Here is a 23,286-nt window from a genome sequence, read left to right as displayed (position 1 = left end):
CCTTCTTATACACTAACAATGAAAATACAGAAAGGGAAATTAGAGAATCAATTCCATTTACTATAGCACCAAGAACCATAAGATACCTGGGAATAAACCTAACCAAAGAGGTAAAGGATCTGTACTCGAGGAACTGCAGAATACTCATGAAAGAAATTGAAGAAGGGGCGCCTGGGTGGCTCAGTGGGTTAAGCCGCTGCCTTAGGCTCGGGTCATGATCTCAGGGTCCTGGGATCGAGTCCCGCATCGGGCTCTCTGCTCAGCAGGGAGCCTGCTTCCCTCTCTCTCTCTGCCTGCCTCTCTGTCTACTTGTGATTTCTGTCAAAATAAATAAATAAAATCTTAAAAAAAAAAAAGAAAGAAATTGAAGAAGACACAAAAAGATGGAAGACCATTCCATGCTCTTGGATCGGAAGAATAAACATTGTTAAAATGTCTATACTGCCTAGAGCAATCTATACTTTTAATGCCATTCCGATCAAAATTCCACCGGTATTCTTCAAAGAGCTGGAGCAAATAATCCAAAAATTTGTATGGAATCAGAAGAGACCCTGAATCACTAAGGAAATGTTGAAAAACAAAAATAAAGCTGGGGGCATCACGTTACCTGATTTCAAGCTTTACTACAAAGCTGTGATCACCAAACAGCAAGGTACTGGCATAAAAACAGACACATAGACTAGTGGAACAGAGTAGAGAGCCCAGATATGGACCCTCAACTCTATGGTCAATTAATCTTCGACAAAACAGGAAAAAATATACAGTGGAAAAAATATACAGTGGAAATAAATGGTGCTGGGAAAACTGGGCAGCTATATGTAGAAGAATGAAACGCGACCATTCTCTTACACCGTACACAAAGATAAACTCAAAATGGATAAAAAAGACCTCAACGTGAGACAGGAATCCATCAGAATCCTAGAGGAGAACATAGGCACTAATCTCTTCGAATATCAGCCACAGCAACTTCTTTCAAGATATGTCTCCAAAGGCAAAGGAAACAAAAACGAAAATAAACTTTTGGGACTTCATCAAAATCAAAAGCTTCTGCACAGCAAAGGAAACAGTCAAAAAAACAAAGAGGCAACCCACGGAATGGGAGAAGATATTTGCAAATGACAGTACAGACAAAAGGTTGATGTCCAGGATCTATAATGAACTCCTCAAACTCAATACACAAAACAGGCAATCATATCAAAAAATGGGCAGAAGATATAAACAGACACTTCTCCAATCAAGACTTACAAATGGCTATCAGACACATGAAAAAATGTTCATCATCACTAGCCCTCAGGAAGATTCAAATTAAAACCACACTGAGATATCACCTTACACCAGTTAGAATGGCTAAAGTTAACAAGACAGGAAACAACATGTGCTGGAGGGGATGTGGAGAAAGGGGAACCCTCTTCCACTGTTGGTGGGAATGCAGGTTGGTGCAGCCTCTTTGGAGAACAGTGTGGAGATTCCTCAAGAAATCAAAAATAGAACTTCCCTATGACCCTGCAATTGCACTCCTGGGTATTTACCCCAAAGATACAGATGTCGTGAAAAGAAGGGCCATCTGTACCCCAATATTTATAGCAGCAATGGCCACGGTCGCCAAACTGTGGAAAGAACCAAGATGTCCTTCAACAGACAAATGGGTAAGAAAAATGTGGTCCATATACACTATGGAGTATTATGCCTCCATCAGAAAGGATGAATATCCAACTTTTGTAGCAACATGGACGGGACTGGAAGAGATTATGCTGAGTGAAGTAAGTCAAGCAGAGTCAATTATCATATGGCTTCACTTATTTGTGGAGCATAACAAAGAGCATGGAGGACAAGGGGTGTTAGAGAAGGGAGTTGGGGTAAATTGGAAGGGGAGGTGAATCATGAGAGACTATGGACTCTGAAAAACAATCTGAGGGGTTTGAAGTGGCGGGGGGGGGGTGGGAGGTTGGGGTACCAGGTGGTGGGTATTATAGAGGGCACAGATTGCATGGAGCACTGGGTTTGGTGAAAAAATAATGAATACTGTTATGCTGAAAATAAATAAATTAATAAAATAAATAAAATAAAATAGCTTCCAAAAAAAAAAATAAATAAAATAAAACATCTTCCAAAAGAAAAAAAAATAATAATAATAAGGGGTCTGCCTTCGGCTCAGGTCATGACCCCAGGGTCCTGGGATTGAATCCTGCATTCGGCTCCTTGTTCATCAGGGAGTCTGCTTTTCCCTCTGCCTGTTCTGCCTCCTGCTCCCCCTGCTTAAGCTCTCTTGCGCTCTGATAAATAAAAATCTTTAAGGGAGAACATTCTGGCAGTAGATTCTTGGAACTACCTGATGAATGGGGAGTTGAGATATGACAAGACTGTCTTCCCAAAAACAATTTTATTTTTTTTAATTTTTTTTTAAAAGATTTTATTTATTTATTTGACAGAGAGAGATCGCAAGCAGGCAGAGAGGCAGGCAGAGAGAGAGGAGGAAGCGGGCTCCCCGCTGAGCAGAGAGCCCGATGCGGGCCTCGATCCCAGGACCCTGAGATCATGACCTGAGCCGAAGGCAGCAGCTTAACCCACTGAGCCACCCAGGCGCCCCCAAAAACAATTTTAACAGTCCTTCCCATGCCATATGCTCTTTGTACAATTATTTTGATATTCCTCTGAGAGATGGGGGTCTCTCCTTTACTTGAAACTAGGAGGGAGCAGGGTGTGTGTGTGTGTGTGTGTGTGTCTGTGTGTGAGACTGTTTCAACCAGTAGAGCTCAGTGGAAATAAGGCAAGGAAGGTGACTTTTCAAGGCCAGGTCACAGAAGGGGATGCAGCTGCTCTGAGGCTGAAAACTTGAAAACTGCTGCCTCCTCCTCCCCCTTCTTGAATATGAAGAAAAAGGAAGCTCAGGTGTGGATGCACTATATGGAGTCCAGAGTATGTTAATGATTGCCTGATAGTCCTGCTCGGTTCTGAGGGAATTATCAACGAATGGAAATGTTAGCACAACAATGTGAAAATGGGTCCCTGAGGAAAGGGAGGTTTTGAGTCAGGAGCGGCTCTGAGTCAAATACTAAGAAGTCATTCAACACAGCTATCAAGGATTTTAGGCCCAGTCTTTAGCAGGTACTTCCTCTGGGTTTTATCCACGTAAGCTCATATTTCATTACATCTTAAAACCTTACTCATGAGGTCAAGGAACCATGGTAAATTATATGTGAAAGATCACATGTGAATGAGGATGGTGAGGTCCTAGAGATTGGCCCATGTTATTTATTTTGGAATAATTTTAGATTCACGAAAGAGAAGCAATGATGATAAAGTTTGCATAAAATCTTCACTCTCTCCCTATTAACACCTTACAGAACCATGATACAGTTGTCAAAACAAATATGCTAACATTGGCACATTATTATTAACTAAACTAAAGATTTTACCACTTTTCCTACTTAAGTCCTCTTTAGGGGTTCCAGAATCCAAGCTAGGATAAACTTGGTTGTCATGTCTCTTCAAATCTGTGATAGTTTTCAGTCTTTGTGATCTTGGTATTTTATTTTGCATAACGTTCCTCAGTTTGTGTTTGCCTAATGTTTTTCTCACAATTAGACCATGGTTAGGTGTTTTGGTGAAGACTACCAGAGATAAATTGCTGTTCTTCTCACATGTCAGGGTGATACATATTAAGAAGGTTAATGGCTGATAACTTTTATCACTTGGTTAAGCTAGTCTACAGGGTTCTCCACTCTAGTTATTGTTTTCCCTTTCCACAATCTATTCTCCCCCCACCCACAATTTATTCTTTAGAAGCCAACTATTCAAGTAAAATGGAATCCCACTACTTGGAAAGGAGCATCTATACTATTATTTGGAGTTCTCCTGAAAGAAAGAGATCTTTTCCCCATTTACTTACTCAATTATTTATGTCACTATGGGGTGGGGGGAGGCAGAGAGACAAATAATACTTATTTGTAATAATTGTTAATCTTCTTACTGAAATTGTTCTAGTTTTGGCCATTAGGAGTTTGAGTTGGCTCTTGTATGTTTCACATAGCACAACCCACTGGCTTTTTCACCTCTTTGCTTCCTGGTACTATTTGTTGGGCTAATCTCATATCACCTCTGTGTGAGATAACAGGGAATATATATATATATATATATATATATATATATATATATCCCTGCCCCTGGTTCCTAACACATAGCTCCCCAAATTCTTGGGATTTCCTAAATGATGTGAACAGTAGGAGTATCTTTTGTTAAATTTAGTCATTGACCCTGGTTCTCAACACAAAGCTCCTAAATCTCTTAGAACATCGGGGTGGAGGGGTAATAGGAATCTTTTGTTCTAATGAGGTGACTGCTAGTGACTTCTGGATGGGAGCCGGTCACCAGAAAGACCAAAGTGTTGATTGAAAGCTTGGAACTTTCAGCCCCATCCCCTGTTCTCAGAAGGGTTGGCTCTTGAGTTAATTATCTATGAAGCCTATGTGATGAAACCTTCATGAAGCCCCCAAAATAGTGTTCAGGGAGCTTCTAGGTTGGTGAACATATGAATGTCCTGGCAGAGAGAATGGAAGCTCCATGCCCTTTCCCACATACCTTGCCCTATGCATCTCTTCCATCTAGCTCTTCCCGATTATATCCCTTTATAATAAATCAGTAATTTATTAAACTATTTTTCTTAGTTCTGTGAGCTGCTCTAGCAAATTAATTGGACTTCCAATTTATAGCCAGTCAGTCAGAAATGAAGATAAAACAACCTGGACTTGTGATGGTCATCTGAAGTGGGAGACAGTCTTATGGAACTGAACTCAACTTACGGGATCTGATGCCATCTCAGTTAGTGTCAGGAATAAAAAATCGCTGGGATGTCCCAGAAAATTCCTTGCTGGGAAAAAACCACACAGTTGTTGGAGACCAGAAATGTCAGAAGTGTAAATGTGGTATTTGGTAGTAATGTCAGAGTAAAAGCGAAACATATAGGTGTGGTGTAGGGTTTCCTTCTACACTCTGTGCAGCTACTTCTTCAAGGAATCCTGGTTCTTTTTATTGGAGACTGGCATTTAGACACCAAGGCCTAGGCACTGGGTGTGCTGGTTATTATTGGGGTATTAATATTTCTAAGCCCAATACATAATATGGCCTAAACGGAATGTGACAAAATTGAGAAATGGGGAGGTTGAATGTTTGCCTCCTTTTAAGACTTTATTGATACTCTCCACCTAAAAAAAACAAAAACAAAAACTTAGGAATATTCACAAAGTGATGCGTTCTCAAAGAAACTGTGTCAACATGATCAAATAATGTATTATCTAAGACTTATGTATCTTGATATCCCTTCCCTTAAAAATCACCATTGTCCATGAAAAAATGTAATGTGATGTATTAATAAATATTAGGTTATATTCTTAAAAAATAATGGGGGGAGGCAGAATATTTCCAAGCCCTCTCAGCAGACATAGCTGGAAAATACGTATGCATACTAACCTATATATGCATACATATTGGCCCATGTTATGTCTCACAAAGTGAAAGGTAAATATTGGGCTACTGGGTATCTAGGTGGTCTTGGGCTAAGTCCAGAAGAGATTATCAATTGAATTAAAAGATTCATGAATACTCAGGGGCTCTTGAATTCACAAGAGTTTATCATACTAGATTTAACCTATTTCCTCCTCTTGGTAGGAGTGGATCGGAGAAATGCAGCTCGCGAAGTATATGGATTTTAGCAAGGCATTTGAGAAAAACCTCTTACCCTTGAATTAATTGTCTACTCAGTATCCAGTAGTGCCAAGCACCATAGTAGGTTTTCAAATGTTTGCTGAAATAAAGGATAACCCCTTATAAACAGGAGAGGTAAAGGGATATACTGGATGAGTCAGGGTTCAAAGTAACTTCTTGATGGCAAGATAATCACTTGAATCAAATAAGAAATTATTGGGAAGTTTTAAAATTCTTCAGTTAGCTTAAAAAAAAATTTTTTTTTATCTATGTAAGTGTAAATATTGTGGCTAAACAACACTGTGAAAAAGACTGGGTCAACTCCTATCAGTCAGATTGGGATTATTAGGGTGATTGAACTGAAGTTTCATGAAACTTAAGATATATGTTGGCTAATTGAATTTTAAATTAAAAAAAAAATTCTAAGGGAAGACAGCCACTATGTAGTTAGTAATATTATTTACGATTCTGAAGAAGGAAGAAAAAAGTACAATTTTCTGTGTTTAAAGCACAAAATAAGGCAGTAGGTAGTGGAAACCCCTGCATATTAGTTGTTTCTAAATGACAGTTTTGAAGGCTTAAGGGAAAAAATTAATTATCAATGTGAGAAATAATACCAAGACAATAAATCAGCTAGGTTTCAAATTCCAGAGACCAAAAAAAGATTTAATATACATACACACACATACATGCACACACACAAAGCCAGATTGCCAAGGATGTGTGAATATGCAACTTAATGTGTAAATTTAGAATAATTAAAAAAAAAAGACAACTCATAAAATTTAAAAAAGGAACTGAAGTTTCACTTGGAAAAGATAATTTTGATCAGGAATTCTTAAGCTTAAGTGTGTCTAATACACGGAGTCAATGATCTGGATGCTTGGCCCCCACTTACAGATTTTTAAACGTACGTAGGGTGGTATCCAGGAATCTGCATTTTCAATATGACTCTTTAGGTAATTCTGATGGTGGAGATACTCCTACCATATTATGAGGAAGAAGTACCTAGCCAAGATAAACTACAGAATTTGTGGGCCCAAGGCAAAACTCAAAACATTAAGTCAGTGTTAGCAGAGCATTAAACTAAGCATGGGGCCCTGTGACAATGCACAGGTTGCATACTCATGAAGCCATTTATTATGTCCTGAGGTAATGATCTGCCACCCCCACTAGATTAAAGGTTTAAAAAAATCCTACTTAATTTTAATTCACATTTAAATAGTCACACATATACTTAAACAAAATGAGGCACCTGGCTGGCTTGGTTGCTAAAGCATGCAATGACTCTTCATCTCAGCATTGTGAGTTCAAGCTGCATCTTGGGTGTAGAGATTACTTAAAATATTTTTTTAGATAATAGCCACCCATAGCTATTGGTTACTGTACTGGACAATGCAGCTCTAGCTCTTGAATGTTTTATTCCAGCCAGCTGCCCCAAGACAGTCCTTTCTTGAAAGGAGGCCAAGATGGCACTAGTTATTAGCCCTCCCCACACCTACCTATTAAGAACTACATTCCAGGGGCACCTGGCTTTCAGTTGGGAGAGCATGCGACTCTTGATCTTGGGGTTGTGAACTGGAGGCCCATGTTGGGTTGTAGAAATTACTTAAAGATAAAACCTTAAGACAACAACTGCAACAAAACTAAATTCCAGTCCTGAGAGGCCAATGTCTGTCCTGGTCTCAACGGAAAGACCCAAGAAGTGAGCCAAATTCAACTTTCATTCTGCACTTTCTATGGGACAGTACTATACAGAATGACCATATGAGTCTAGAATGCTTATCAGTAGCATTAATTTGAGAAAAATTGAGAGCAGGTTCTGGCTCAGACTTACCTGAGTTCTATTTTTGCCTCCACTAGAAAAGTCCACTTTAATTCCAGACAATCTAAGACTTGGGTTTCCTCATCTGAAAACATGGAAAATGTTACCTCCCTCATTGGGTTTGAGAATTGAAGATGAACATAAACTGTTCAGCACAGCATCTTCCCAATGAAGAGCTCAATAAACATGAGTTAAATAACTGGAGTGTGAAATAGTAATCTGGTTACACTGCTGAATAGCTACAGCCTGAGGTTTTTTTTTTTCTTTAAAGATTTCATTTATTTATTTGACAGACAGAGATCACAAGTAGGCAGAGAGGCAGTAAGAGAGAGGGGGAAGCAGGCTCCCCACTGAGCAGAGACCCTGATGCAGGGCTCGATCCCAGGACCCTGGGATCATGACCCGAGCCAAAGGCAGAGGCTTAACCCACTGAGCCACCCAGGCACCCCTACATCTTGAACTTTTGATTATAACTTAGCATCAACACTTTGAAAAGGAATGCCACTCATTCCTCTTTTCATATTACTGTTAAGTATCCTCTTAGTAGGAGACTATATGGAATATCAGTCTGGTCTAGTATTACATACTCATAACCTACAGACTTTCAGAGATTTGTTTTTAAGTAACAAATTAGGTATTGAACACACATTTGAGTAGCAGATATTAATGAAAATAGTCTTTAGGATGGGGAGAGATTAGATTTTTAAAGTCTGCAAAATCGCCTTTTGAATGTTATGAAACTCAGGTTGTTCAGAAAACAGCAAACAGAAGATAGCATATTCAACATTGGTTAAATCTGCCAGATGGACTTTAAGGGCTGTCTGACAGCAGGATTGGAAAAACAGGCCCTAGAAGTGCCTGAGGAACGCAAGTTATTTAAAACACACCTGGTGTAGGGGCGCCTGGGTGGCTCAGTGGGTTAAAGCCTCTGCCTTCGGCTCAGGTCATGATCCCAGGGTCTTGGGATCGAGCCCCGCATCGGGCTCTCTGCTCGGCGGGGAGCCTGCTTCCTCCTCTCTCTCTGCCTGCCTCTCTGCCTACTTGTGATCTCTATCTGACAAATAAATAAATAAACAAAATCTTAAAAAAAAAAAACACACACACACCTGGTGTAAAAGAAAACTCAATTAAGTCTACAAGGAGATCTTAAGGTGGTGACTGTCCCACTGAGGCCATTCTCAGAATTCTGAGTCAGGACTGTTTGTTGCATTGCCCGAGAGACAAAATACAGACGATTACTTTCTAAGGTCTATCAGGGCAATCAGGGCAAGGAATCCCCCCAAATCTGTTACATTAATTTTAATAAGCACTTGCCATGTACTATATTTCTTCAGCATCTAAAATATCTTCTGTAGCTCTGTCAATCCAATACCTCTACAGGTTTTGTGCCAGAAAACTTAGGGAAAACCTTTAGAGTAAACCTTTAGAGTCTGAAATCTCTTATCAAATTTCAGACATGTACTGAAACAGAATCAGTACATGGTTGGCAGATAGTCCTTTCACACGTACGCTATCATTTAAGTTCTTAAACTTTTCCACATACACATTTTAGGATTAAAATATTAAATATTTTCAGTGTAAGTGCAGGGATCTTGTAAGTTCACTTATGATCTATTTTTTTTAAATGGCCAAAATATTGAAATTAGAGAAACTCTATTTTGAAGGTTACCAAGAACTTGTTGATGTCAAATAGGTCAATCAATGTTTCTATTTGATGGAATAAAGATGTTCAGACAGTGTTGGGTGTCTGGTCAGTACTTACAGTTCTTGACAGTATTACTGATGGACTCTACCAGCTTCTTCAGAGTCTTCTGGTCCATGCCAAGTGTGGCTTCAACACACTGCACAATTCTCAGATACCCTAGTTCCAGGCCTATGTGTCCTGGATTGCCACTGGTTCCACAGTTCACTACTCTCTGCCCAACAGAATGTGACCACGGCAACATTCCAGAACCAAACACAGAAGGTTCTCAAGTGATTGGAAAATATGCAGCAATGGTTGTTACCACTCAATACAAATGCAGGGATGTTATTAATGTTATTGTGATCTGAAATATATAGCAATTCAAACATTTATTTTTTTTAGGGCTAAATACCACTTAGAGCAGTACTTGATATTACTGTCATTTATTTTTCCTCAGCACAAACTGTACAGTTGAAAACGTTTCCTTCATATCTCAACACATAACTGAGAAATAAGATGATAAAAACTTTATTTTTACACTGAAATAAAATATTTTTCTAGGCTACAAATAATTGCTCCTCCAAAGAGTATAAGCTCCTTTAAAAACTCTAAGGGGTGACTGGGTGGCTCAGTCAGTTGGGCATCTGGCTCTTGGTTTCAGCTCAGGTCATGATCTTGGGGATATAGGAGGGATCCCTAAAATGTGATCCTCTTTCATCAGGGAGTCTGCTTGAGATTCTTCTGATATCCCTCCCCCTGCTTGTGTGTGCTCTAAAATGAATAAATAAATTAAAAAAAAAATTAGAGAACAAAAACTCTAAGCAGCCTCTCATGATCACCAAAGAGAGACTGTAATCTGGGAGCTCCTAGAGAAATGTAAAATCCCACTTGACCCCTCTAACTTGTATCTGACTGTAAAAAAGCATGCTGTGATCATGCCAACGCCGGCCAAAATGACAACTGTGCTCACTCCTGCCTACTGTCAAATCCTAACAGAGAACAAACAACTCCTGGTCTATGTTTGCTGGCTTTCACTATGGCAAGGAAGAAAATGTACTAAAATGATTTTTAGAATTTAGTACACTACATTCTTATACATTTTAAATAAAATTTAACAAGGAATTTTAAAATAAAGACAAACACATCTGGAACAAAAAAGCTTTCCCAAGCCTCTGCCTTTGGCTCCTGTCATGATTTCAGGGTCCTGGGATCCAGCCCCACTTTGGGCTCTCTGCTCAGCGGAGAGCCTGCTTCCCCCCCACCCTGCCTTCCTCTCTGCCTACTTGTGATCTCTCTATCAAATAAGTAAATAAAATCTTAAAAAAAAAAAAAAAAAAAAGCTTTCCCAGAACTTTTCTTTAGGAAATACCAGACGAGGGTTCACTGATTTTAGGTTGAAAACTGGCAATGTTTTAAAAGTGTGAAATCTGTCACTTAAGTCTAAAGAGTGTGCTCAACTTCTTGGAGGTTAGTCTACTGTTCTTCATGAGAGTGTTAGGCAACAGGATTTAACAACATCAGGACTGAAGGACTATGGACCTATACTCAGGATAAAAAAAGTTCAGGATATTCTTATGGTATTTATTTGTTTTTTAAATTTAATTTATTTGAGAGACAGAGTGAGAGATAACACAACCAGGGGGAGAAGAAGGGGGAGGAGTAGGCCTCCCGCTGAGCAGGGAACCTGATGCGGGGCTCAATCCCAGGACCTTAGGATCATGACCTGAGCCGAAGGTAGACACTTAACGACTAAGCCACCCAGGTCCCCATAGTCTTATGATATTTAAAGCAGCTAAATATACTAAGGGCAACCAAATAAATCCAAAACAACCAGATAAAGTACTGGTATAAATTCAGTTTTTTGATTCAGATACTCATCAACTTTGTTCCAGCTACCTTGGCATCATTATCCAAATAACATGTCCTGTGTTTATAAAACTGGAGGAAAATTATTCAAGAAAAAGCATGGTCTGCTGGAGGGAGAAAGTTAAGAGATGTTAGTAATTTACATATAACATTACCTGGTCAAATCTTCCCGTACCTTATTAGAAAGAAGACTGTTAAGGCTACCAGCAGAGGAAGAAAGGGGAACTCCCTAACACTGTTGGTGGGAATGCAAGCTGGTGCAGCCACTCTGGAAAACAGTATGGTGGCTCCTACAAAAGTTAAAAATAGAGCTACCCGACAACTCATCAATTATGTTGCTAGGTATTTACCCCAAAGATACTAATGGAGTGATCCAAAGGAGCAACTGCACCCCAATGTTTATAGCAGCAATATCCACAATAACCAAACTATGTAAAAAGCCCAGATGTCCATCGACAGACGAATGGATGAAGATGTGGTATGTGTGTGTAACACACACACACACACACACACACACACACACACACACACACTATAGGATAGTACTCAGCCATCAAAGAACGAAATCTTGCCATTTCCAAAGACGTGAATGGAACTAGAGGGTATTATGCTAAGGGAAATAAATCAGAGAAAGACAGTATCATATGATCTCACTCACATGTGGAATTTAAGGGAAAAATAAAACAAGATGATATCAGAGAGGGAGACAAACCATAACTCTTAACCATAGGAAACAAACTAAGGGTTGCTGGGGGAATGGAGTAACTGGGTGATGGGCATTAAGGAGTGTACATGATGTGATGAGCACTGGGTGTTATATGCAACTGATGAATTACTGAACTTCACCTCTGAAATTAATAATATACTGTATGTTAGTTATGTAAATTAAAAAAAAAAAAAAGGCTACCAGCAGAGGAACAATGAGAAAAGTGTTTCCTAGACCGTCAACAGAGTTTGGAAACAAATACAATTTTTTTTGCCAAGTCATCTTCTTCCTCAATCTACTAACAGTTGCTTCTTGTGGGACATAGTCATCATGTACTGGACCAGTGTACAAAGGAACACTGTTATGTTCATACCAAAAACAATCACCAAATAACCTGATAAACTTAACTTTTAGCATTTTCGTGAACAACAATCCTAAGAAACTTCCTTTCAGATTAAAAAAAAATGTCCCTCAAACTTGCTGCATACTCAAGAACATATAGATATCTTTTATTAGGAAAAAGAGTATGAAGTTTTAAGCATAAAATTTAAGGAAGCTTAGCAAGAAATATATTATTTTTACAGCTAAAAACTTGGGGACATGTCTTATCCACTTCTTGATCCCAGTAGTGCTTCTTGATCTTTGGAACTTTAGTTGGGACTCAAAGGGAGTTGGTACGAACGCAGCTATTTTTAAGTAAAATAGCTATTTATTCAGCCTCTTTTCATGCCAAAATGTTTTGTGCATATACCACTATAATTAGCACACCCTCTGTAACAGGCAAAATTGTACATCAAATTATTTTTCATGTTACCTGATTATATAAAAATGTAAAGTGAAAATGATTTATCAATTCTTTTTAACATTACTAGTAAACAATTCAGCAGTAGATATGAGGCACAAAATCTTAGTAAAATATGACACAGGAAGAGCAATAATGTAATTTTCACTTAACTTGTCATAATTTGTTATGAATATACAAAGACAAATTTCTAAAATGTTATATTTACTAAGATTCTGGCAATAGCTTTATGTAACAAGACACAGCATACCAGGCCTGCCACTCAACTTGTTTATAGTAAGTCTCAAGCTTCAATATGAAGCTGTTTAAAAAAAAAAAAAAAAATCAAAAGCCTGCTTTGTTTACATGCTAAGTATCTTGGCAAGTATGCCATTAAACACAATAAGGAATTTAATATAGCAAGAATAAGGAGTTAATAAAAGCTAAACATTGCAGCCTAAACAAAATTCATACAAAAATAAAATAACTATTACTGGTTACATAAAATTTTCCTGACCGGTTAAAACTTAACAGTATAAAACATGCATTTTAAATCTTTAGCTATCAAGTTCAAAAAGTACCAGTGTCTATTTGAAATGATTCTTCTCCAAAGCTAAAGTATAGTCAAAATTAATTCAAATGTTATAACACATTCTAATGCTAAAAAACATTCAGTATTATTGAAGTGGAGGTGAATCCCAGAGCTTCTGGGGCTCTGTCATGCTGCAAAGGGCTATTTCTCTGGTTCACTTAAAGCAGCAAACAACAGAGTCCAAGGATATCTAGGGGCAAGACTGCTATACCCAGCTCTGACCTCCCCATGAAGCATGGCTACTATGTCCACAAAAATAGGATGTGTGAGGATAAAAGGCACGCTATTCTGCTAGCTAAAGAGATAGCAAACCACCCACCCCAAACCGAAAAGCTCCTTCCCCAGGTAAATAAAAGTATATCAGGGGAAAAAATTAAAATACACTTATCTACAGAGTAAGGACTTTGAAATATCAATGTAATGCCTATTCCAAAAATGTTAACTAGAATCATCTGGTAATTGCTAATTACATCTTAATGATGTATCCAGATTTGATTTCTGTTGATTTATCATTAGATACTTCTAGTCAAAATATTAACTTTATCCCCAAATATCTTAACCACTAGTACAACTGCAGTGTATTATCTCCCAGAGTTGTTAAGCACTGGAAGAAAAAAAAAACAGATGTTCAAGCAGCAGGCAACAATTATGGCCCTTTCACACAGCGGCATCCGAGTGGCTACTGAATAGTCCAGGAATAATTCTAAAAACAAGAAAATTCATGCATTTTAGTAATTATGTCATAATTTTCACAGTTGAAATTTCCTTAGACATTGCACTTTCTTTATAAGGGAATCCTGATTTTTCTTAATGTTATGGCAAGTCAGGACTTGAACTAGCAGCCTTCTTTTTCTTCTTCTTACTGTGTTTCTTATGCTTCTTTTTCTTTTTTGTTTTTTCCTGTAAAAAGAGTTCCCTGTTAGACATTTCTACAGGAAAATATTAAAATTAAGACAACAATGTTACCATGGTCCTCCTAAGTTACTATATAATTATTTCAAACAATCCAACAACCAAGGAAACTACTCAGAACATTTCCTGAAAAGTCTCAATAATCGATATCATATGAGGACTTAAGAGTGTTTGTTGATTTTCAAAAAGATATGGAAAAACTCTAAGTCATTAGCATGCAAATGTAGCTTTTAAACAAAATTTCCTACAGAGAATAAATTCTAAGAATAGTGATATCAACTGCTGTATTTCATACTGTATCGTTTCTAAAGGCAAAGAAATTGTAGTTACTAGAAAAAATCCTCATATCACAGCAAAACACAACTGTTTTTGTAAAATGACAGTTTTGGGGGACAGATATATTAAATCTGATATTTTTTAAAGTAAACAGAAACAAATTATTATGTCCTGGTAGCACTATATTAATTATGAAACTAACTAAAAAAATGGTAAAAAAAATATGGATGTACAGTTGAAAAGTCTACTTAGCTTTTAAGTAAAACAGATGCCTTTTTTTTTTTTTTTTAACTTTTATGTAAGCTCTATGCCCATTGTGGGGCTTAAACTCACAACCCCAACACCAAAAGTTGTATGCTACACCAACTGAACCAGCCTGGCACTCAGATGCTTAATTTTTAGAAGCCTAGGAAAAGCAATCAAATTGTGACTGGATAGAGAGCTAAAATTTTGCTGAACTCTGACTCTTGTGACTATTACCGATGTAGAAGAGAAGGCAAAATAGAAACAGATATTTAGAAAGGTGGTATCAAATGACTGATTTGTTGATATCACCAAGAAAAGAGACATGTAAAGATAGCAGAGTTTCCTATCCATTTCCTTATCAATTACAACTTTCAACATTCCTCCATCCCTCTCAAACGTCTCTATCACTTAGTGGCTCTAAGCGAACTTTCATCATTCTTGTCACGAGAAGCTCAAGTACACAGGGAATCTTACCAAGAGTCCCAAATCTTGTATTTGGGTCTTTTAAAAGTAAGTTTCGGGTATAGGTTACTTTTTCATAAAAGGACAGTTGACTACCCTCTTTTTAAATTACTATTCTTGGGGTACCTGGGTGGCTCAGTGGGTTAAAGCCTCTGCTTTCGGCTTAGGTCATGAGCCCAGGGTCCTGGGATCGAGCCCCGCATCGGGTTCTCTGCTCAGTGGGGAGCCTACTTCCTCCTCTCTCTCTGCCTGCCTCTCTGCCTACTTGTGATCCGTCTGTCAAATAAATAATCTTTAAAAAAAAAACCAAAAAACTTTTTTTCTTGGCTTCCACGACACCTCCAGCTGCTGCTTTCTTCTATCACAAAGAGCCCTTCAACTCCTGTGCTGTTCATCTTCTTCTGCTTGACCTTTCAGGGTTTCCTTTCTTTTCCACATGGCTCTCTATCTCCCATGCTATAAAAACCACTTACATACCAAATCTTTGTATCTAGTCCTATGCTCTGAAGTCAAGACTGTGAGTTCCACCTGGATATCTAACAAGTATATCTAAAATTACCATAAACAATGCTTAATTTTAGGGTGCCTGGGTGGCTCAGTGGGTTAAATGCTCTGCCTTCGGCTCAGGTCATGATCCCAGGGTCCTGGGATCGAGCCCCGCATCGGGTTCTCTGCTCAGTGGGGAGCCTGCTTCCTCCTCTCTCTCCGCCTGCCTCTCTGCCTACTTGTGATCTCTGTCTGTCAAATAAATAAATAAAATCTTAAAAAAAAAATCAAACAAAAACAAATTCTGTTTAAAAACAAATAAACAAACAATGCTTATTTTTTCTCTCCAAACCCTCTTAACCATCTTAGTAAACAGCATCTCTAATTGGTCCTCTTACTTAAGGCGAAGAATCTAAGCTACGTTTGACTCCACTTTCTGCCTTAACTCCACTCTCTACATCCAAAGCAGCAAGCAAGCCCATCTAAGTCCACAATGCATCTCAAATCCATCAGGTTAGTCCATCTCCATCATGACCACCGTGATACAAACACCACCATTCCTCGCCTCTGTCTACTCCACCTCCTCTGTCAAAGCATTCTAAAAATGTAAAGTTGGTTCAGGTCACTTCTTTGTTTAAAACACTCAAAACAGCTTCCCAAAGCATTCTGATTAAAACCCAAACACCTTGCTTGTGAAATGGCCTCTGCTTACTTCCCCACCTCACTGTATGGTACTCCTCTTTATTTACTAGATATAAGCCACACTTACCCTTCAGTTCCTCAAACAAATCAAGCTCATCCCTACCATAGGTCCTTAGCTCTTCTGTTTAGGATATTGTTTTTTTTTTTAAAGATTTTACTTATTTATTTGACAGAGAGATCACAAGTAGGCAGAGAGGCAGGCAGAGAGAGAGAGGAGGAAGCAGGCTCCCTGCTGAGCAGAGAGCCCGATGCGGGACTGGATCCCAGGACCCTGAGATCATGACCTGAGCCGAAGGCAGCGGCTCAACCCACTGAGCCACCCAGGCGCCCCAGGATATTGTTTTTTTGAAATTCACATGGTTAGCTCTTTCTGATAAATCCTTCCCTCCCCAAAGCCACTCTCACAAGTCACCCTCTCATTTATCTTGTATTCCATTAGAACAGCACTACCAACATCAATGGCGCCTGCAGAGAGATGCTTAATAAACACATGAGCTGAATGCATGAAGCAGTGGAGTACGCAAGTACAAATCAGAATGGTCCAAAATTAATTAATATTATGCCTTAATTAATCTGAACCAAAGACCAAAGCAGTCTTCACTCAAATTATCTTTTCATTCAGAAAAAAAGTCTCTTAAATGTCACCTTGGTCTTGAAGTATATAAAATGCTACTTCTGAGTCATACGTTACCAGAGAAGGACCCTCATTTTAAGAGTGAGGGGAAATTCTGGGAAGGGGAAGTTACCCTCAAACTAACAAAAGATGCTGCTCTTATTTTTCTTTCTTTTTTAAAGAATTTATTTATTTATTTGACAGAGAGAGAGATCACAAGTAGGCAGAGAAAGAGGGGGAAGCAGGCTCCCTGCTGAGCAGAGAGCCCGATGCGGGGCTCGATTCCAGGACCCTGAGATCATGACCTGAGCTGAAGGCAGAGGCTCCAACCCACTGAGCCACCTAGGCACCCCTGTTCTTATTTTTCTTTTACCTATCCCTAAGAAAATACCTTCAAAGGCCATCACCCATGCTTACACTGAGTGCTCCTAAATGACTAATGATACAGTCTGAAATTAGTCTTTTTTTTTTAAGATTTTATTTATTTATTTGACAGACAGAGATCGTAAGTAGGCAGAGAGGCAGGCAGAGAGAGAGAGGAGGAAGCAGGCTCCCCGCTGAGCAGAGAGCCCGATTCGGGGCTCGATCCCAGGGTCCTGGGATCATAACCTGAGCCGAAGGCAGTGGCTTAACCACTGAGCCACCCAGGCGCCCCTGAAATTACTCTTTGATAACCTATTATCTCACTTTCCCTAGGTTGGTCCACTTCTCATTTGGTTATCACTGCCATTTTTCTTATTCTCCTCTTCCTTCTTTCTCCTTTTATACTTCTTCGTCTGCATAATAGCAGAGCTGGCTTTAGAAATGGTGAAACAATCATCTTTATTATTGAAATATTTATGTTGTCACATTCCTGCTTTTTCATTGCAACCTGGGCTTAGAGAGGCTTTTTCTGCTAAATGTTACCAGGTTTGGCCCACCTGGAAGTCACTACTATTAAGGATGGAGGCAATCACCATACCTAGTATTTCATACTACAGCTTAAAAAGGTCAAATTAAAGTTCAATTTTCCATTTCTAACAGTACCAAAATAAAATGAAATACTGAATAAAATACTGAAATAGAAACAGAGATGTTTGCTACCAGGATATTCTTTTCTCCGGAGTCAATTTAACTTGCTCCAATGCACTAAGTAAAGCTGAACACCACACTTTTCCCAAATAAATATTTATTTGGCCCCAGTAAATGAAGTCCTGTTTTACCATGATTCATTTTATATTAAACAAAAAGAGCTACCACTATTGTCATGTAAAAAAATAAGTGATACTTGCTATTACTTTTTCTCGTTCTTCACTGCTTTTCTTCTTTTTTGCTCGTACCTAAAAAGTTCGAATTTTTGTTGAGAAGACAAATATGTAACTTGTACTCAAGGCATTTTTTCATCCCCTAATGTACCTTACAGCTTTAGAATTTATGTGTAAAAAACATTTTGATGATACTGCAAACCTCTTATTTCATAGTGACAAGTCAATGAGAAACATTCAAAGGAAAGAAAATTCAGACTTTTTAATATCTAGAGGGCTTGCTTATATTCCCTTCCAGCACCTAAAAAACCCCAATGAGGTACAGTGGATAAAAAGCATGAGTTCTGAAATAAAAGAGACCACGCTCTGAATCCTACCTCTGCTATGTACTACCTTCAGTTTTACCATCTGTAAAATCGAGGTAATATCCACCCTCTAGTGTAAGTGCCTGGAATAAAGTTATGTATTTCTCTTACTGTATGGTGTTCCGTAAATGATAGCTATACGCATAGTGTACTCAGTATAAACCAAATGATTAAAACCCTTTTAAGTAACACTCATTACACCATTAGAATTTTAACCTTTAGAAGTGTGAATTTAAGACTAAATTGAAAGTTGCTAAAGCTCATGTATATTTAAAGTCTAAGTGTAAGATATATTAAGTGCTCTAGAAAACACTTGGGAAATTATTATTTACTGTTATTCTTGTCATAACAATGACTGGTGATGGTGGTAGCTGTGCTGAATCCACGTTTAGCAAGACCAAGACTGGGGATGCTGTCATGTGATGTCCAAGACAGCCGGACGCTCTAACATGACTTTTAGACAGCTTGCCAGTCATATAATAAACCTACTTGTAATATAGAAAAGACTATATTTTGTTTCATTCATTCAGAGCTTTATTGAGAATTGTTTACCATTTTGGAAAATGTCATTGATGACAATGCCACTGAACAGTTTTTGAAGGGCATATGTAATGTACCTGCAACAGCCTGAATTTTGTTGTCTTAAGATTTGAGGTCTTCTAGTTATCACACTCAAACATTTATGTACTGAAATAGTTTAGTAAATCTATACACTAGTATTTTTTTATATTTCTTTTTAAAATTCATTAGGGGATATTAATATAAAATGTGAAGATATATACACACACATACACACACACTACAAGTTTCAATTCATTTCAATTTCATTTCAGGAGGCATTACAAAATATTGCTACAAAAGGTGGGTAATAGCCCCTATTTTCCAAATGAGGAAACTAAGTCAAAGAGAGAAATACTTTAAAGATGATAACTTGCAGAACTAAAATTAACTAAGAATAGAGTACAAATAAAATCTAAGATAGGCATATCAGAGCTGAAAAGGACTATAAAGACTACGGAAACTAATTCTACTTCCTCACTTTATAGATAGGGAAAAAGATCATGCCAACATTTCTGTTCTGCCTCAGCACTCTTCTATTCCCTCACTAGTAATAGTTCCAAATAAAAACAAGGGAATGCTGGGTTTCAATACAGTACATATCAAACAACATCTGTCATGTAATCAAAATACTAGTACAGGAAAAAGTAACTATTAGAAGAAAAATAAAATAGCTCAGAATAGAGATTTGTAAATATGGTTAATTACCATATTAGCTATATAATCAACTTCTAGAAAATGCAAAAATCATTCTGAAATGGAACTTCCATTTCTTTTTCACACTGCACATACTAGAGAAGTGAGTAAATGGAGTATTCATGAAGTATTTCTTTTTTATTCATTTGTATTTATTAAAAACAAACATTTTAAAGTGAAGAACGTGAATTTGATCTTATACTTACCTCCTCAATATGATCTGATTCTGATAAGGACTCAGATGATAAAGGCTTATCTTCAGAATATATCTTTCTCTTTTTGCTCTGTCCTTTAATGTCCTAAGGAAAATAAATACATGTACCTTGACTCAAAAAGATTTAAGGCTATGCCACGCAAGTTTTGTTTCTAATTAATAATTTTCCACTTATCACAAAAACCATTTGCATTTTAGAAATGTCTTATAGTTGGCTGCTCCCATATTAGGGGCATAGTTATTTAAAATTGTTACATCTTCTTGTTGGACAGTGTGATATAGGGTCCTTCCTCATCTCTTATTATAGCATTTTAGAAATGTCTTAAATTGATGACATTTACCAATTTTCAGTCTTTAATTCCAACAAAGTAATTTTTATTAAATAGCCTGAAGAGATAATTACATGTAAATTGAGATGTAATATCCTTATTTTCTTAAAAAAAAAAAAAAAAACAAAGTTTATTTATTTAAGTAATGCATATACACAATGTGGGATCTGAACTCATGACCATGAGATCAAGAGTCGCATGCTCTTCCAACTGAGCCAGCCAAGTGCCCTCTTATTTTAATTAAAATCTAACATGTCTTAAGAGACCCTGCAGATGGTTTAAGATTTGAGTCCCCTGTATTCTGTTTGGTTTCTACCCAGTGTTGGATCAGACAAGCCTAGTGCTGCAAAAAAGAAAAACAATGGGTAATTATTTGTGATCTAAAAAGATCTCTACACAGTAATAATTCCTTTCATGCATTATGAGTGTTAAATTCACATTAAAATAATGTTCATCTCTAAATATTTTTAATGATGAGAAAATATATAATTCTGGGGAAGAGAGCCTAGAGGAGTACTTAGGGACTTAAATATATATACTGAGGAGGGGCGCCTGGGTGGCTCAGTGGATTAAGCCGCTGCCTTCGGCTCAGGTCATGATCTCAGGGTCCTGGGATTGAGCCCCACATCGGGCTCTCTGCTCAGCAGGGAGCCTGCTTCCCTTCCTCTCTCTCTGCCTGCCTCTCTGCCTACTGGTGATCTCTGTCTGTTGGTTAATAAATAAAATATTAAAAAAATATATATATATACATACATACATACTGAGGAATAAACATTTCAAAACACCTGAGGGAAGTATGGCAAAACGTTAAGGTTTTTAAAAAAGATTTATTTACTTGAGAGAGAGAGAGTGACAGAGAAGAAGCGGTGGGGAGGGGAAGAGGGAGAGAGAGAAAGGGGGCAGCAAACTCCCCAATTAGACTGGAGCCAGAGGTGGGGCTTGATCCCAGATCTGAGATCATGACCTCAGCCGAAATAAAACCAAGAGTCGGACGCTCAACTGAGCCCAGGCACCCCAATGTTAAGATTTATTAAAACTTCACAGTGGATGTGCTGGTTGTCATTTTGTTATTTTCCATATACTTTTTCTGTATGTCTGAACAGTTTATACAACAAGACCAAAAAAAAAAAAAAAAACCCCACACAATGAGAAAAAAAATGCTCACTACCCAATTGTACAGAAAAAATATATAAACTTTATATACCAGGAAGCCAATTTTAAAGATTAAACAAAAAATCACATAGAAAATAAACTAACAGTGATCTGTATTACAGGTGATTTAATTTTATTTCTACAAATACATTTATAATTTTGTTAGAAATGATAAATGCTAACTGTAAGCAAATTCATCCGAATCCTGCTACCAGAGATTAAAAAACATGAAGATTTTTAGAAACATCTCGCTATGTGTACATTTATAACTTTATATAGATACTTGCTATTTGGAACCTGCTCTTGTCATCCAATCCTTCCATGCCAACTACATCATCATTTACGGCTGCCTCTGACATTCACTGAAAGCATATGCCACAATTTACTTAACCCATGTTTTTCTGGATGGCAGCTATATATATATGGGCTATTTGCTATTAAAAAAAGTTGAAGTGGAGTGAAGGATACATGAATGCAAAAATCTTTACCTAATAATGTCTAAATCAAAGACCAAAGTAGCTTTCACCCAAATGTCTCCCACCCCTCACCCCTAATGGTTTATGTCACTCCTTTAGGAATCACACTTTACCAAGAAACCTCTGTTTCAAGCTTTTATCAATCCTATAAATCTCAAGATTACTGGAATACAGTCCATATTTTCTTTTAGAACTGCCTAAACATGGATTTTACCACTTTTTCTGTGTACGTGAAGTATCAATTTTCAAATTAATAAAGATTAGTTTTTAATTATGTATTTCTAATAGTTTTTCCTAAATCTGTTCATTATATTTAAATTTTGTTCATGATTTATTTATTTTTTTTTGTGATCTCTTTTTGTCATTAAGTATTAAAATTATGTGGTCAGAAGTGTTTTGCGTTTTGAGGCATGGGCCTTCCCTACCCCAATATTACAGTCACCCCTGTCTTTTTTTTTTTTTTTTTTTTAAAGATTTTATTTATTTATTTGACAGAGAGAAATCACAAGTAGATGGAGAGGCAGGCAGAGAGAGAGAGAGGGAAGCAGGCTCCCTGCTGAGCAGAGAGCCCGATGCGGGACTCGATCCCAGGACCCTGAGATCATGACCTGAGCCGAAGGCAGAGGCTTAACCCACTGAGCCACCCAGGCGCCCCAGTCACCCCTGTCTTTCTCTAGTTATACTTTCATACATTTAAAACTGACTTATCAGTGATTTATTTGGCCTTAAGGAGGGACCAGTTTTATACTTTCCAGCTGGTTAGTCATTTTGTCCTAAGAAAAGTCTTTTTCTTTTTTTTAAAGATTTTATTTATTTGACAGAGAGAGACACAGCGAGAGAGGGAACATAAGCGGGGGAGTGGGAAAGGGAGAAGCAGGCTTCCCACTGAGCAGGGAGCTGGACACGGGGCTCAATTCCAGGACCCCAGTATCGTAACCTGAGCTGAAGGCAGATGCCTAACGACTGAGCCACTCAGGCATCCCAAGAAAAGCCACTTTTATCATACATTAAACCCATAAATACTTACAAGTTTTTACTTGGGCTCTACACTGCTCCACTGCTTCCTTCTCGTCCCATTCCTGTCCCATACCACACTGTCTGATGCTTAAAAAATACTTAATGTCTAGTTAGGGTAAGTCATACCCAGGAACATTTATTAAATCTTCATGTGCTTCTCTGTCTCCTGATCAGTTCTTCAAATTTTTCCTATATATTCTTTGTTACTATTAGAAATGGGATATTTTGGGGGCGCCTGGGTGGCTCGGTGGGTTGGGCCTCTGCCTTCGGCTCAGGTCATGATCCCGGGGTCCTGGCATCGAGCCCCGCATCGGGCTCTCTGCTCAGCGGGAAGCCTGCTTCCTCCTCTCTCTCTCTGCCTGCCTCTCTGCCTACTGCCTACTT

At 38.0% G+C, this 23,286-nt stretch overlaps 2 protein-coding genes across 10 annotated transcripts in view; both read right to left on the bottom strand.

Moving 5' to 3' along the window:
- PEX1 (peroxisomal biogenesis factor 1) overlaps window positions 1-9,527 on the bottom strand; it is an 89,158-nt gene extending 79,631 nt beyond the window's left edge. The window contains exon 1 of the mRNA XM_082692601.1: window positions 9,288-9,527. Coding sequence (XP_082548727.1) covers window positions 9,288-9,471 — 184 coding nt within the window. The 5' untranslated portion in view covers window positions 9,472-9,527. The remainder of the gene's footprint in view (window positions 1-9,287) is intronic.
- Window positions 1-23,286, bottom strand: part of FAM133B (family with sequence similarity 133 member B) — a 44,874-nt gene that overhangs the window by 4,827 nt on the left and 16,761 nt on the right. For 5 of the 9 annotated variants that reach the window (XM_082692638.1, XM_082692630.1, XM_082692635.1 and 2 more), the window contains 3 exons: window positions 19,921-20,013; window positions 18,129-18,170; window positions 14,099-15,342 (listed from right to left, as the gene is read on the bottom strand). In XM_082692638.1, the coding sequence (XP_082548764.1) occupies window positions 15,214-15,342; window positions 18,129-18,170; window positions 19,921-20,013 (264 nt within the window). In that variant the 3' untranslated portion in view covers window positions 14,099-15,213. Of the gene's footprint in view, window positions 1-12,262; window positions 14,055-14,098; window positions 15,343-18,122; window positions 18,171-19,920; window positions 20,014-23,286 lie in introns of those variants that run through there. The other 4 variants (XM_082692633.1, XM_082692636.1, XM_082692634.1 and 1 more) reach the window with 3 other exon arrangements.

This window comes from Mustela nivalis, assembly GCF_964662115.1.
Source record: "Mustela nivalis genome assembly, chromosome: 12".
Lineage (NCBI taxonomy): Eukaryota > Metazoa > Chordata > Mammalia > Carnivora > Mustelidae > Mustela > Mustela nivalis.
This window is presented reverse-complemented; position numbering and strand designations above follow the sequence as displayed.